This window comes from Phasianus colchicus, chromosome 6 (assembly GCF_987193195.1).
Source record: "Phasianus colchicus chromosome 6, bPhaCol1.hap1.1, whole genome shotgun sequence".
NCBI classification, from domain to species: Eukaryota; Metazoa; Chordata; class Aves; order Galliformes; family Phasianidae; genus Phasianus; species Phasianus colchicus.
The window spans coordinates 34,160,426-34,174,584 of NC_143441.1; the positions used below are offsets into that span (position 1 = coordinate 34,160,426).

Genomic DNA, 14,159 nt, shown 5'->3' on the forward strand with positions numbered 1-14,159 from the left:
CACCTGAGGCAAGCACTGAGTCAGCCATGGGAGCACAGGTGAAGGTGATTCAGCTGTGTGACCAGAAGGGGTGGAGCCTGGCTGCAGCTCTCCTAGACCCCATTTAAGGGCTGACTGCCACTTGGGAAGGATCTCTTTTTGGAGATCTCTCCTTTTGAAGTTTTCTACTGCTGGCCTAGGACACAAGTGAGCATTTCATTTTTGATTGTCTCTTTCCACCGGGATAATCTTTCTAATTAAAAACCTGTGAAATACTATTCTAACCATGCTACTCTTCTAAGTGTACATTTACGTTCTGTACATTTGCAAACTGCTTTGTTGTTAAAATCACTGGTTAACAGAAAGATTTGTGAAGATTTGGCTAATTTGTATTGGCTCTCCTGAGTCAAATTCATGTAAAATTATGGCACTGTATTTTTACCTGTTTGTCACTGAAAATGAAGTTTCAGATGCAAAGTCTGAATTCTGTAATTGTTTATATATTTCAAAAATATCACGTGACAGGATATTTCCTTATTTAGCATCAAGTTTTGTCTGTCATACAAAACTCTCCAAAGCGAAGAAGGACCCAGCGCCAATTGTTCCTTTAAGATTTCTACTGCAGCAATTAAGCTTATCTCTTTGTGATTAAGAAGAAAGGAATGAAATACTTGACTTCTGCAATCTTAATTTTCTTCTCTTTTGTTACTACTCATTTTCTGGCACTTGGTGAGTAGTTGTCTTTTATCTCCTGCAAAAATAGATGTGAAAGTGAGAGGTTTTGTTCTCTTGCTTTTTTCTCAAGTTCTTAAAGATTTTCTTATGCAGCTATCCTGCGTGTCATATTCATTCTAACTGGAGCAGTTCTCAGAAGTTTAGGAAAGATGCTATTAAAGACTTTGGTTCACTTTTAAAATGAAAAAAAGATCAGAATAGGGCAAAGTTGGAAGTCAGGTTGGGGACAATAGCTGAAATTTAGTACACTATGCTATGCTCTGTAGTAGTTAGATGTAATAATTAAAAGATTTAATCCAACTTACAGCTTACTGCTTGAATGTGTAACTATGTCTTAGTTCTTAATTTAGATTTGAAGAAGTGAAGCTTTAATAAATTACTAAACTGTTATAAGTTACACTGGACCTTAGGAGAGCTAGAACATTAAATGCAGGTATAATAATAAAAAATAATAAAAATTATCAAAAGTTCATTAATCAGAATTTCTTAAGACATTTTCTGTTCTGTTCTCAATATCGGCAGTATTCTAATATCCTACCCTGTCTTAGGAATTTGCTTTTGTGTTTGGAAGGGTATAGTCCCCTATGCAATTACTTTCTCAGACAAATAACAGAGGGATGCTGCATCTCTGTTCACTGCAGAATTAAAGATGTGAAGTACTGAAGGGCAAAGCTTTGCCCTCCTGTCCCGTAAATCCTAGGACAGTCCTTGTAGATGATACTTCTCTCCCTTGTTAGCCAAAACTAGTGGGAGTTATATGACATTATGAAAAGCAGGCAGTTCTGTTTACAGGCAACTGAATAACTGCTGTATATGTTGACAGATGTACAACTGCAACGCAGATAACCTTTACCAGCAAGACCCATGAGTTGTGGTGGAGTACTGACTTAGGCTGCCCATAATCCTTTGGGAGCGTTAACTATCTTGTTTAGTGTTAGTGTATTATCTTAATCTGGTAGAGCATAGAAACGCAGACTCATGTATAGTATCTTTACTGCCACACACTGCTCAGTGTTTGTTCTTGTGAGAATTTGCATGGGATTTATTATGTTGAATAGTATTGATTTCTTATGTTAAATGTATAAATGAGAAGATACTAGAACAGGGCAAGATTACAAATCACTGTCCTTCGTATTGAAAAAATAACAGAACGTGCCAATTACCAAAGAAGGGAGGTGTCGCAGGAGGCTCACTCATTAACTGGATTAACACAAGTGCAATCAGTTGGAGATGTATGTAAGAAGATTTAAGTCCATTGTGCACAGAGTGATGGCAAACTTCTGAATCTTCAATGAGGTTTATTTTGCAAATCACAAAATACATATATGTTTTGGGATGCATATGGAAAAATAAAATCCATTATACTTATGAAAATTCCATTACACTGACAACATTTTGGAAACAATGTCTGGATATAATTTACTTTCTCTTGTTCCCTTGTATTGTATTTACATGAGTTGCATGCATTTTTCTATCTCAGAAGGAAAAGTCTTGAAAATGCTGTCTGACTTTTCGCAGAAGTGACTCAGAACTCCAAGTCACATGACATGAGTCAGGAGACCAGTATAGAAGCAGCAGCAGAACATATCCTTTTCCTCATAAGCTCCCCTTACTATTTGTTCACACATTAATTCTTATTATTTTCTTTTACAGACAATGAAATATTTTTAATATATAATGAGGATAGTAAACTGTGCCTAATTGCTCAGAGTTCTCATGCAGTCACAATAGCTGCTTGCAAAAAAAACAGTGAATTACAGAAATTCAGGTGGGTGTTCGACCACCAGGTGATGAGTGTGGCATTTGCACAATGTCTGGGAGTGCGCTACAAGCAAGACCAGGCTAAAATTTCTTTGTATCCCTGCAACAAAGAAAGTGAATTCCAAAAATGGGGCTGCAGAAACTCAACCTTGGTAATCCATGGAGAGGACTTATTTCTCAGTGTTGGTAAAAGAAAGAAAGATAATATTGTACTGGACTCGGGATCAGATACAATGAACAAATGGAAGATCTATGGAACCATGGATGACTTGTGTTCTCAAGACTATAAAGGTAAAGTTTGAAGGTTAATCCAGACAGTGTCTTGTGTTCATTTGCCACCACAAGTAGGGCCCTTTTATTTCTACTCCTTGTAATCTAACAGCAGCTGCTCCCTTTTAAGCAATGGCGGACTGGAAGATAATCAGTTCACACAAGTCACATTCCTCCATCCTGAGATATAACGATACTTGGCTTCAGACAGAATACAGCATATGTGCAGAAAGTTGCAGTTTTTTATTTGCTTTCAAAACAAATGAGTATCTAGCCTATTTTTTGTTATTAAGTTTAAACTAAGCATTTCAGTTTATTTAATTGGCTGGTAGTAAAATACTAGTTCAGGTGGTGGTGGTTTTTTTTTTTTTTTTCCCCAATACTAGTAAAATATTATTAATGATCTTGGATAAAAGACAAAAAACTTTTAAGACTAATACTCCAATAGTAAATGCAAACAAATAATTCCATACACACTACCATTCTGTTCTTCCACAAGATTTCAGATGATTTAAAAAAAAAATAAAAAAAATACAACGAACAATTAAATAAATGACTAATTTATATGGGATGGCAGGAAATTAACATACTTGAAGAAAAAAAAATAATTTTCTAAAAATAGCATGTTATTTGACAAAAACTGTTCCTCTTTATAGTACAAAATTGTCTTATTTCCAGTTGTTACAGATGGTGATTTCATGAGACAATGGTAAATTGCAAGATCTATGCAGAGCTTTTGTGAAAGACTGCTGATGGCAGTAGGTCTGCAGTTACGCTAACATAACATGTGGAATACTTTCTCTGCAAAATTTTTGGAGACTAGTGATGGATAGAGATTCTCACACCTGTATTATCATTTGTTTTATCCCTGTAGATCTATTTACGCTGCTAGGAAACTCCCATGGAGCTCCATGCACCTTCCCTTTCCAGCTGAATGGGAAGTGGTATGCGGGGTGCACAGATGCTGGCCGGTTGGATGGCTTGCTGTGGTGCGCGACAACCCCCAACTTTGACACCGACCATTTGTATGGGTTCTGTCCCATTGGCAGTAAGTCCTAAATGCTGATGTAGGTGCTGTAATGCAACGCTATTAGGTAAATATAGTAATATTGGAATTATGTTACTAACATGGAAGGGAGAACTATGGTAGTTGCATTATTTTACTAAGAAATATCTATGCCATATCATAATCTTCCTTACAGAAAAAAAAAAAAAATCCTGAGGGACTACTGTCAAGCTGGAGTTGCTGGGGTGTGTCATTATATAGCTAACAGCTGGGAGGAGACAAGTAGGCTTTAGATGTGACTGTATTTAGCTAAAGCATCTGAAAATCGAGAAGCTGTTCAGAGTCTAATTATCCTAGTCTCATTGCTACTTGTGATATCAGTTCATGCGATATCATCATTCCTGTTCTGTATTACAAAGTTGATAAACAGTTTGTGGGAAGAGGCAGGTTTTTTTCTGAAAAGCAAAAAAGAACTGTCTCACAGATCTTACTAGAATGGCCATTGACAGCTTTCTCCTGTCATGCTTCCTAACTAACTTCTCTGTGTTCTGCCTCATGATCTACTACAGAAAGCTGTAGGTAAATGTAGTGCATCTGTGAGCAGAATTAAGGGCATTAAAATACATAGTTACTGAAAATGCTGCCTCAGTCCTTATTTTGCTCTACTGTAGACCCACATTTGCCATTTGGTAGATGGGTGAAATCTGATTCTATTCATTATCAACTGCCAACCACCAACGTGTTTTTCACTGACAATACTGAAAATAATTTCCTCTTGCAATTTTTGCATGAAGTACCTTAATAAAAAATGGCAAAACATTCTTACCATATAGATGGGAATGCATGAAGAAGTTGGTATTATATAACTGTTGGACAGTGTAATCAGTACACTTGGGTATTGAATTAAAAAAGAATGTTCAGAATAGAAAAAAAAACAGCAAGAAACACAACTGAAAATAAATAAAACATTTATTCTAAAGAATGGTTGAAGAAAGCCATTTTTCTTGACAGAAGAGAATGTTAATGTACAACTTATTAGTGCATATTCAGGGAGAAGTTTTGCTAACAGACAGCTCTCAAAAAACAATTTCGAAGTTGAAATGACCCATGCAGTCTAGAAATAGGTCATACTTTGTTAAAAATGGAATTAATGGCGGCATAAATTAAGGAGAAAAGTTTCCATAATTGGAAATATTTTCATTTCAGTCACATTTCAACCGATAATTCATTCAGATATAGCTTATGAGCTGCTGAAAAGCTTTTTAGTGCAGATAATGACCAAGCCAGTTCTGTTGTTGTTTTTTTCTCAATTGGTTTCTTTAGTCTCTCTCTTTTTTTTTTTTTTTTAAACCTGAAGAGGATTTGGCAGAAAAAATTGAAATTAAAGAATCAAAGCTCACTTCTGGTAATGTCAGTGGCAAACCCCCTTTTATTTAATAAAGAGCACAATAAATAAAGGGTGTGTTTTTTTGGAATTGAGGCTTATTTACCCAGAATGTTCAAATTTCATGAGAAATCTTGTAGTTATATATTATTATAACATTTTGTAAGATGTTTTTAACAAACTGCAGTATTAAGTCATCTTTTTCTCACATAGGCAGTGACAATGACAAATTCTGGAATACAGATCCCTTGACAGGAACCTTCTACCAGATAAACTTCCAGTCAGCTCTCACGTGGCACCAAGCAAGGCAGAGCTGCAAGCAGCAGAACGCAGAGTTATTAAGTGTCACAGAGATACATGAACAGACGTATCTGAGAGGTGAACAAAAAAGCAGTAAAAAGAGCATCAAATAGTAAAAAGAGTTTTAAGACTTCTTGACTGATTGCAAATATTTTGGTGCTTTAATCACATTACAGTGAGTAGGTAATGTAATATTAGTATCTGTATTGCCAGAGAAGTATCAAAATTACTATAAATTATGTTTTTTAAAAGTGAAACTTAAAAAAGTTGTGGGATTGTTATTTTAAATTATTTCTATTTTTTTTTATAATAAGTTAAGAATTTCCAATTAGTTAAGCAAGACTTGGATCAAGCTCAGAAAACTTTAACATAGCAGTCTGAGAGAAGGGCCTTACAAAAGGATAGTTATTATAGTAAGAAGTAAGTATATGGTTTTTGTGTTAAGAAATCAGTATTCTTCATGAAGACCTAATGAAATAGATTTTTTAAAATTACACACAAATTTTATACAAAATACTAGTGAAGAACTTCATGTGGAGACTATGGAGGAAGAAGGCCCTGTATTAATTGCACTAAACTTAAATGAACTTGTAAATATGAATTGCAATTAAATCTTCAAGTTTTTAAAGGTTACTGTTTACACGTAACAGTAGAACAGCATTAAAGTCAAATGAAGTAATATGCAACCTAGCCTTTTGCATGTCAACTGCAGAATGGAGTCTCTGAATGTATTACTTTTAAGCACAAATTCTGTACTGAGCTTCAAAACTGCTAAGCATATATTTATTATCCTCCTTCAAAATTTGACATTGCAGAACATTTAATAACAATTCCAGTTCTTTTTGTTCCCTAGATCTCATTGACAGCAACAGATCACCTCTTTGGATTGGATTGAACAGTCTGAATCTCCACAGTGGGTGGCAGTGGAGTGGTGGTATTCCCTTCAGATACTTTAACTGGGCACCAGGTAATAATTACTGTTGTGTTTGTTTGTTTTGTTTTTCAGTTTTTAGAACTAATCTTTCCTGACAATGTTGAATGTATATTAATTACTGTCCTTTCACGTATAGTGAAAGTCTAGGAAAGCACTAGTTGTGTGCTAGCTGTATGGGAACCATTAGGTCACTGCCTGAACCAGTGATAGAGCACCTGGTGAAGGGACATTGCCAGCCCTGGAAACGTAGGTGGAAGCAATTCACCCTGGGTCCACCCCTCCCTAACCTCATTTAAGGGCTGGCAGCCACGAGAGATGCATCTCTATTCTGAGATTGCTTTTGCTGGAGTGTTTGGTGAGTCCTGATCCTTGGAAAGGGATAGGCAATTCCCTTTTTATTGCTGGATTGTGACTATTGTTTTTCTTTTGCAATCCAAGATGATTTTAGAGCAGCTATATCTGCTATTGCCTGTCCTTATAGTAGCATACTAGGACTGCCTCTCCAGTTCTTGTGGGGTTATCAGACACTTAACCTGCAAGGACTCAGCTGTCAGTGATCTCAGTCCTCAACTTCTACACTTTTCCTCCTTTCTTCTCTCCACTTTAAAATTCGAGAGAGGCTGTAAATAGAATTCACAACAATGGCAGTTCATCTTTGAAGATCTCCTAATGATTGTCATGGTAACATTTGAAGCAAATGCTGAATAACTGTGCATATACTCCAATTCTGGCCCTTTCAAAGGGTCCTTGTGTCTTCTAGTGTCGTACCGCACAGCAGATGGGAGGAAAGCCCAGCATTAAGTCTAGTAGAGGGCCTTATGGTCAGCTAGTGCAATGCTTCAAGCCTTGCAGAGAAGAGGAACAGTTGGCTCTCAAGCCAAGCATCCCACACTTCTGGAGTTCTTATGTTCTCTCTTCACATCTACGGAATTCATTATCTGGGTATCTTTTCTTAAAAGATACTGACTTACTGTGTTTCTGCCCCCAGAAAATTAGCTCAGAATGTGCTCTCTGATTTCATGGATGTATCTGAGGTCTTTAAGCTCGTTAGCATGTAGTTCTGTTAATGTAATTGTGTCTTGACTTCAAACTGTGTACAAAACAGTGTTTCATGGGTTGTGAAACTGGAGGCTCTGATTTTCTATGGTCTGTGTACAGCATCACTACTGCAGCAGGCCAGATATCACTTCAGTCACAGACTCACAGAATGGCTTGCATTGGGGGGGACTTTCCCAGTCCCAACCTCCTGTTATGGGCAAGGCTGCCACTATCAGGTTGGGCTGCCTGGGGCCTGACCATCCTGGTATTGAGCACCTCTGGGGATGGGGTGGGGTGCTCCCAGCTTTCTGGGCAGCGGTGCCAGTGTCTCAGCACCCTCTAAGTAAAAAATGTCTTTGTAATGTCTAACCTAAATCTCACATTTTTTAGTTCAAAGCCACTCTCCCTTGTGCTATTGCTATCAGACCATGTGAAGAGTCACTCTCCTCTTGCAAGCTCCCTTCAAATTCTGGAAGGTTGCAATGAGCTCTCCCCAGAGCCTTTTCCGAGGCCAGCTCACTCAACCTTTTCTCATAGGCTCTAGTTCTCTGATCATCTTCATAGCCCCCTCTGGATCTGTTCCAACAGCTCCATATCTTTCTTGTACCAGGGGCCCCAGGCCTGGAAGTAATACTCCAGACCCCCTAATAGGGGCAGAGTAGAGGGAAATTATCACCTCTCTCACCCTGCTGGCCACTGCTCAATGTCCAGAATCTTCTGTCCACTGTTTACTGACTGCACAAGAACATCAGTTGTGCTGCAGCTGGTTGTAAGCAGTGTATTTCTTAATAGATTTCTTAACTGACACCTTTGAACATCAAAAGAAATGTTTTGATAGGTTATTTGAAATGGCATTTCCTTATCTGCAGTAGAAAAATAGTTGTGGTAATGCAGTAATGTGCCCATCATTGACACATGAAAAAGCTGAAGGTAAATTGTTCTTTCAGCTGCTGGTGTAAAAGCTGTGATACATAAACGTAATTTTTTTTCTATTTTATGAAGGAAGCCCTTCTCCTGAATCTGAGAATCTTTGTGCAGTACTAAATCCCAGAAGATATGCTAAATGGGAAAACCGGCCATGTGAGCAGAAAGTTGGCTATATCTGTAAAAAGGAAAACTCCACGCTGGGTCCTTCCAGTCTTCCATTAGGTATGTCGAGCAACTAAAAATTTGATAACAGTGTAATTTGACTCATTAAGATTAAATTTTACAGCTACTTAAAAAGAAAAATTATTTTCATTTGTTCTTTTGTTTTGCTTAGTAGAATGGGTTAAACATGTTTTATATTTCAAATCAAATATTTAAATATTGGAGATGTCCCTGGAATATAGCAACTGCATAAACATTTTCTAATTAATGTTAATATTCATTATTCCAGAGGCAATGATCTAAACCTTTATCATTGAAGTCTGTGAGACTACAGCAGTCATGTGCAATCCCACCTTCTTGGTGGGATTGCACATGACTTACAAAAATGGTGAATATCAGCTTCTTACAGACCACTTTTCTACTACGCTTTTCCCCCTACATTTTTCTCCTCTGGTGATTTATTTAATGAGGCTTATTACAGAAAACTATGTGCACATAAAATTATTGTGCTTCAGTAGTAATACCTTTAAGATATGTTTGGATAGGATATATTGTGTGAAAACATTGTGTGCTTTTCAAAATGTTTCCCTACCTACAAGTGAACATTTTACACAAACGAAGTCCAGTTATCACTGTCTCCCTTACTGTCTTCTTTTATTTAAATAGAGGATATTTTCTTTAAAAGCACATTGTGCTGTCTAAAATGCTTTATACATTGAAAGAATGAATTGACAAGTTTTCATCCTAATTAATTAGTTCATTTGAAATGTCATTGTGGCTATTTTACATTAATTGCATCATTTAAAAATGTGAAATGTGTTTTTCTTTGGAGAGGATGCAGAACCTGTTAAATGCCCAGAAGGATGGTTGCCCTATGCAGGTCACTGTTACATGATTCATAGAGAGCCCAGGGCATGGAAAGATGCCCTAATGTCCTGCAATGAGAGCAATGGCAATCTGGCCAGTATCCACAACCCTGAAGAGCATGCCTTCATACTGTCTCAGCTTGGTTACAGTGAGTATTTCTATGGAATGATGCTCGGGAGAAATGGAAAACTATATCATAAATCTTACAAAGTTTCTTATTTGTTTTATATGAATATTTACATGGAAACTCACAGATACAGAGCTAAGAAAAAAAAACCCAAACCACAACAACAAACCTACAAAAACAAGAGGAATCTTTAGCACTTTTATTTTTCATAGTTTTCAGTTTGATTTGCATTTGTTTTTCACTGCATGAAAACACTTGAAGGAAATAACATCTCTAGTTCCTGCAGTATTTGTGCTGATTATCTGCCTCAGACACAGTGTAGCTACAGATAGCTTTATCATCAAAAGCCCATTATACTCCAAGGAATCTCATTTCCTGCTGGTATCTCACATTTTTTGCTTCTTGGACGAAGAATGTGCATTAGGTCTTAAAATAAATTCCACTGTTGTTTAATCTAGATGAACTGATATTTCAGCTCATCTCCATAAAATCTCTCTCCTGTAAGACTGTCACGCTCATGCAGGTGGATTTCTGTTTTTAGAAGCCATGGATGAGCTCTGGCTTGGGATGAATGACTTCAGCACTCAGATGTATTTTGAGTGGAGTGATGAGACTCCCGTGACATATACCAAATGGTTGCCTGGAGAACCAACCCATACAATCAATGGGCAAGAAGATTGTGTTGTCATGGCAGGGGAGGTAAAATCATCACACCTGTACTGCTTGATTTTTATTTCTAATCACCTTATGAATGCATTAGATCAGGGAATGGTTAGGGATATTTGTTCTAAATTGAATTGAAAGTCAAATTTGCGATAATGGAGTAAATGCTGGTATCTGGTTGTGGGTGGGCATTAGCTGCTAAGCAAACCTTAACAGCCTGACAGTGACACTTAACATAACCTCACATTTAAGCAAGAATTTGAAATTCATTCAAAGAACACAGATTCTCATTTTCCCATTGAAGTAATACTGTAAAAAAAATAAATAACAAAGAATATTTTCAAAGAAAACTGTTTCTGCCTGACTATGTTTCACTTATTCTCAAACTGTGTGTAGGATGGATATTGGGCGGACAGTGCCTGTGATAGGAAGTTAGGCTACATCTGCAGAAGAGAGCCACTACAGGGAGTTTCAGGAACAGTGAAGACTGATCCTGCCTGTACAAAGGTAAGACTAAAACAGAAGCAAAATCTGCTTAACAAAAATCCATTCTCTTCACTTGCTCCGTTTGATGCTGAAGTTCCTTTTTACCCTAGCAAGTGTGATTGGAAATCAAGGGTTATAATTTTCACTACGTTGCCTTATTTTAATAAAGTTATCTTGATTTTGTGTGTGTGTGTGTGTGTGTGTGTGAATGAGTCAACCCTATTATCTGTAAAACCTTCCCATGAAGAAGTCAAGTCATTATTGTGGTTCTGTGTATGCTTATTTTGTTCCTACCATCTGTGGTTATCAAAGACTCTGGGAAATGTTTCTGGACGTGATGTAGGTCATATGAATGAACCCAAATCAACACAATCAACTTACGTTTATGGACTGATTTTAATTTTAGGATATGTTTTTCATCCTACTGCTTTCTTTCTCTTCCTTTTATTTCTCAGTTTACTATTGCTCAATATTTGGTAGCATTTCTCATCACCCTATGCAGGGAAGAGCTGACGTTCATTCTGGAACAAGGCAGATGCTAAGCACATAATACAGATATTATTTATTTATTTTTTTTAACTTTTCTTGGGTGCAGCAAGCACACCTTGAGCTAGTAAGGAAGAGGAAATCAGAGTTCAGCCGTAATTATGAATATTTTATCTTCCAGTAGTTTTTCTGCTGCCTCTTTGATCAGACTTTTTTAGGTGAACTGTTGAGTTAAATTAGTACATTAGTTTAGTTACAGTTCGTTTAGCCTAGAAACATAAGGAATTTTTAGTGTCTCACTACAAAAGACGCTTTAATTCTCAGTAAGGAATATTTTGTTCGTCCGCTTCTGAATACTTATTCTGTGCCTCTGACTTTCCCATGAGTTAGAAATAATGATTTACTAGTTAACAAAGAGAGGGATTTATATGCATTAAATCTTTCTGCATGCTCACTAAGCTTAATTATTAAGAGCCTCCTGGGTTTCAAATGATATATTACTGCTTTATTTTATATTAAAATATATAGATTTAGAGCGTACAGTGGAATGCAAGCACTAAAACATACACGTTTTCTGCAAGTGTATTTTACACATTCTTCTTTACAGGGCTGGACAAGACATGGTTCTTACTGCTATCTAGTTGGACATGCGCCTGTGACATTTTCAGAAGCAGTGAAAACCTGTGAAAGGATTGGTAGCTATTTAACAACTGTAGAAGACAGGTTTGAAAGATTCTAAGAACTATACTTGTGATGAAATAATCTTGGCATTTTATAAAACAGTTGAGAACTCTTTGGAGGAAAAAAAAAAAAGTGAAACCAGAAGAAAAGAATGCCTATCTTGGAGAGAAGTACTCAATAAATACAGTATGTCTTTTCTAATGAAATAAGTGTTATAATTTCATGCTTTCCAGTACTCTGAAAGAAAAGACCACAATTGCTTCTGTCCCACAAAGAGCAGCTTTTCAATGTAGCTCAGCCTCCAATGCTTTCAGAGCTAATACCTCTGATATTCAATCCAGTGAGGTATTTCCATGAAAGATTAAAACTAAAGGAGTCTGTATTTTTTCCAGTCTTGTGTAGTTTAGGATTCTGAGAAAGTGCTAAGGGAGAACTAGGTTTAATCTTCATCTAACTCATTTCAGGTATGAGCAAGCCTACCTGACCAGCTTCGTTGGTCTGAGCTCTGAGAAGTACTTCTGGATTGGTCTCTCCAACACAGAAGAGCAAGAAGTCTTCAAGTGGGAGACTGGTGAAGGCGTTTTCTACACAAACTGGAACTCAGCAATGCCTGGTACTCCTTCGTATGTGCGGTCTCTGTAGTTTGTGTTTAAAAGTTGGATCCTAAAAGCCCCAGGCTAAGAAGAGATAGGTACAGCAATTCTTATGCTTTCAAATGCTGCATAGGAAATGCCATCATGGTTAGGCATTCAGTTATACTTTTGCATTCCTGTTCCCAAGATGTCATGCTGTATGTTTTTGCAAGTTATGGCATGAATCTTCCCAGTTTTTCTGCTCCCTTGCCCTGTATTGATGGCACCTGGCTGTGCTTTCTTCTCTCAGCACCTACAATCACTCAGGCATTGCCATCACAGTGGCCTTCTTCAGGCATGTTTCATTTCACAGAGCTAGAGATATAAAGGAAAAGAGACTTAAGGTATGTGTACACCTTTTCCCTCCACATTGGCTTTTCAGCAAAGAGATGTAGGTGCTTCAGACATTCACTGAGACCCCAGATCTTAGCCTGTTCTTGGCAGTATCTATTCCCCATAGACAATCCTTACTATGCCCCTGCAACATTTCCTTTCTGTGGTGCTGCATTTAGCTGTCTCTGGCGTTTAGGGTTGTGAAACTAACTGCAAGTAGCCATGGTTTGAGGTTTCGGTCAGAGGAAACTATCATAGGGCTTTCCTCCTGATACTCCAGACATCTGTCTGACTTAGTCTAGCAAATGAAAACATTTCAATAGTTGATTCAACAGGCAGTCATAAATTACAGTAGGATCATCAGAAATATGCTCCAGCTGGTGTCATTTCCAGCTCTGGGATTACTTCTGGGCTCCCTGGGGCTGCTTCCTGGTGACAGGAGTTTAGTCTGCTATGGCAGGGCCTGGAGGCAGCTGGAGCTTGGTGGTGTTCTGCCAGCACCTCTGCGTAAGCACTTCCAGCACCACAAGGGTTAGTTTCCTTGTTTCCTTTTAATCGTTGCAGCTAGTTCTATTTAATGTACACTGTAAGAACCAATTTTAAAAACAAAACGCAGAATAGGCAGGACAGCTTGGCAGCCAGACATCCTCCTCCTTCCCATGCACTGGCAAACAGCTTGTTTCTCTCTGGCTCTGAACTCAGCACTGTAAGGACTTTCTCAATTGCAACGAATTCTACGCTCCCAGCTCCCTAAAAAGCTCTCTGTTTTTATAACACCTAAACGAATGGCTAATACATCTGTTTCCCTGTTGACATGGCAGACTTGAGCAGCTGTTGACTCTCTGAGGTCTACTTGCCCCTTCTGTACCTCCCAACCCCCTGAACTCCCTGCTGCAAGTGGCCAGTCTATATATGATGGAACAACATCCTCTGCATTTCAGCAGCCCTACCCAAATTTCTGCATGGAAGCCAGAATGTAGTAATCAGGCAGCTTTCTTCCCTCCCACCTGGCCATCAAAGAGGTGATGCCATCTTTTCTACCTACTGTTCCAACATTGGGAGCATCAGAACTCAGTATCTTAAATGCTCTCCCAGCGTTATTGAGTAAGTAATGCAGATCACTAGGACTCCCTGCCAATTATATTTCCCACTCTATAACACTTTACTCTGATGGCAAGTGAATATTAAATACTCAGTTTCTGATGTGGCAGAATTTCACACTTGTTTCTCATAGCTAGGAAAGAAAATGCTCTTCTGAATCACTTGCTGTGGTTGTCAGAGTGACTCTTCACATAAAGTCTTTATAGAGCTATTTTCTGAAATGATTTGTGCTACTGAGGAAATTGGTATTATAATACTAAACTCTTTCCCATCTAGCGATTAGTAAA

General features: G+C 37.8%; 1 protein-coding gene across 12 annotated transcripts in view; it reads left to right on the plus strand.

Annotated features, from left to right (window-relative positions):
* The first annotated feature begins 264 nt into the window (after nt 1-264).
* LOC116243275 (macrophage mannose receptor 1-like) overlaps nt 265-14,159 on the plus strand; it is a 41,633-nt gene continuing 27,738 nt past the window's right edge. For 4 of the 12 annotated variants that reach the window (XM_090142897.1, XM_090142898.1, XM_090142895.1 and 1 more), the window contains exons 1-11: nt 265-708; nt 2,368-2,766; nt 3,620-3,793; nt 5,349-5,513; nt 6,289-6,402; nt 8,410-8,556; nt 9,329-9,511; nt 10,032-10,189; nt 10,550-10,660; nt 11,733-11,848; nt 12,271-12,419. In XM_090142897.1, coding sequence (XP_089999023.1) covers nt 642-708; nt 2,368-2,766; nt 3,620-3,793; nt 5,349-5,513; nt 6,289-6,402; nt 8,410-8,556; nt 9,329-9,511; nt 10,032-10,189; nt 10,550-10,660; nt 11,733-11,848; nt 12,271-12,419 — 1,783 coding nt within the window. In that variant the 5' untranslated portion in view covers nt 265-641. Of the gene's footprint in view, nt 2,767-3,619; nt 3,794-5,348; nt 5,514-6,288; nt 6,403-8,409; nt 8,557-9,328; nt 9,512-10,031; nt 10,190-10,549; nt 10,661-11,732; nt 11,849-12,270; nt 12,420-14,159 lie in introns of all 12 variants that reach the window. The other 8 variants (XM_090142889.1, XM_090142890.1, XM_090142888.1 and 5 more) reach the window with 5 other exon arrangements.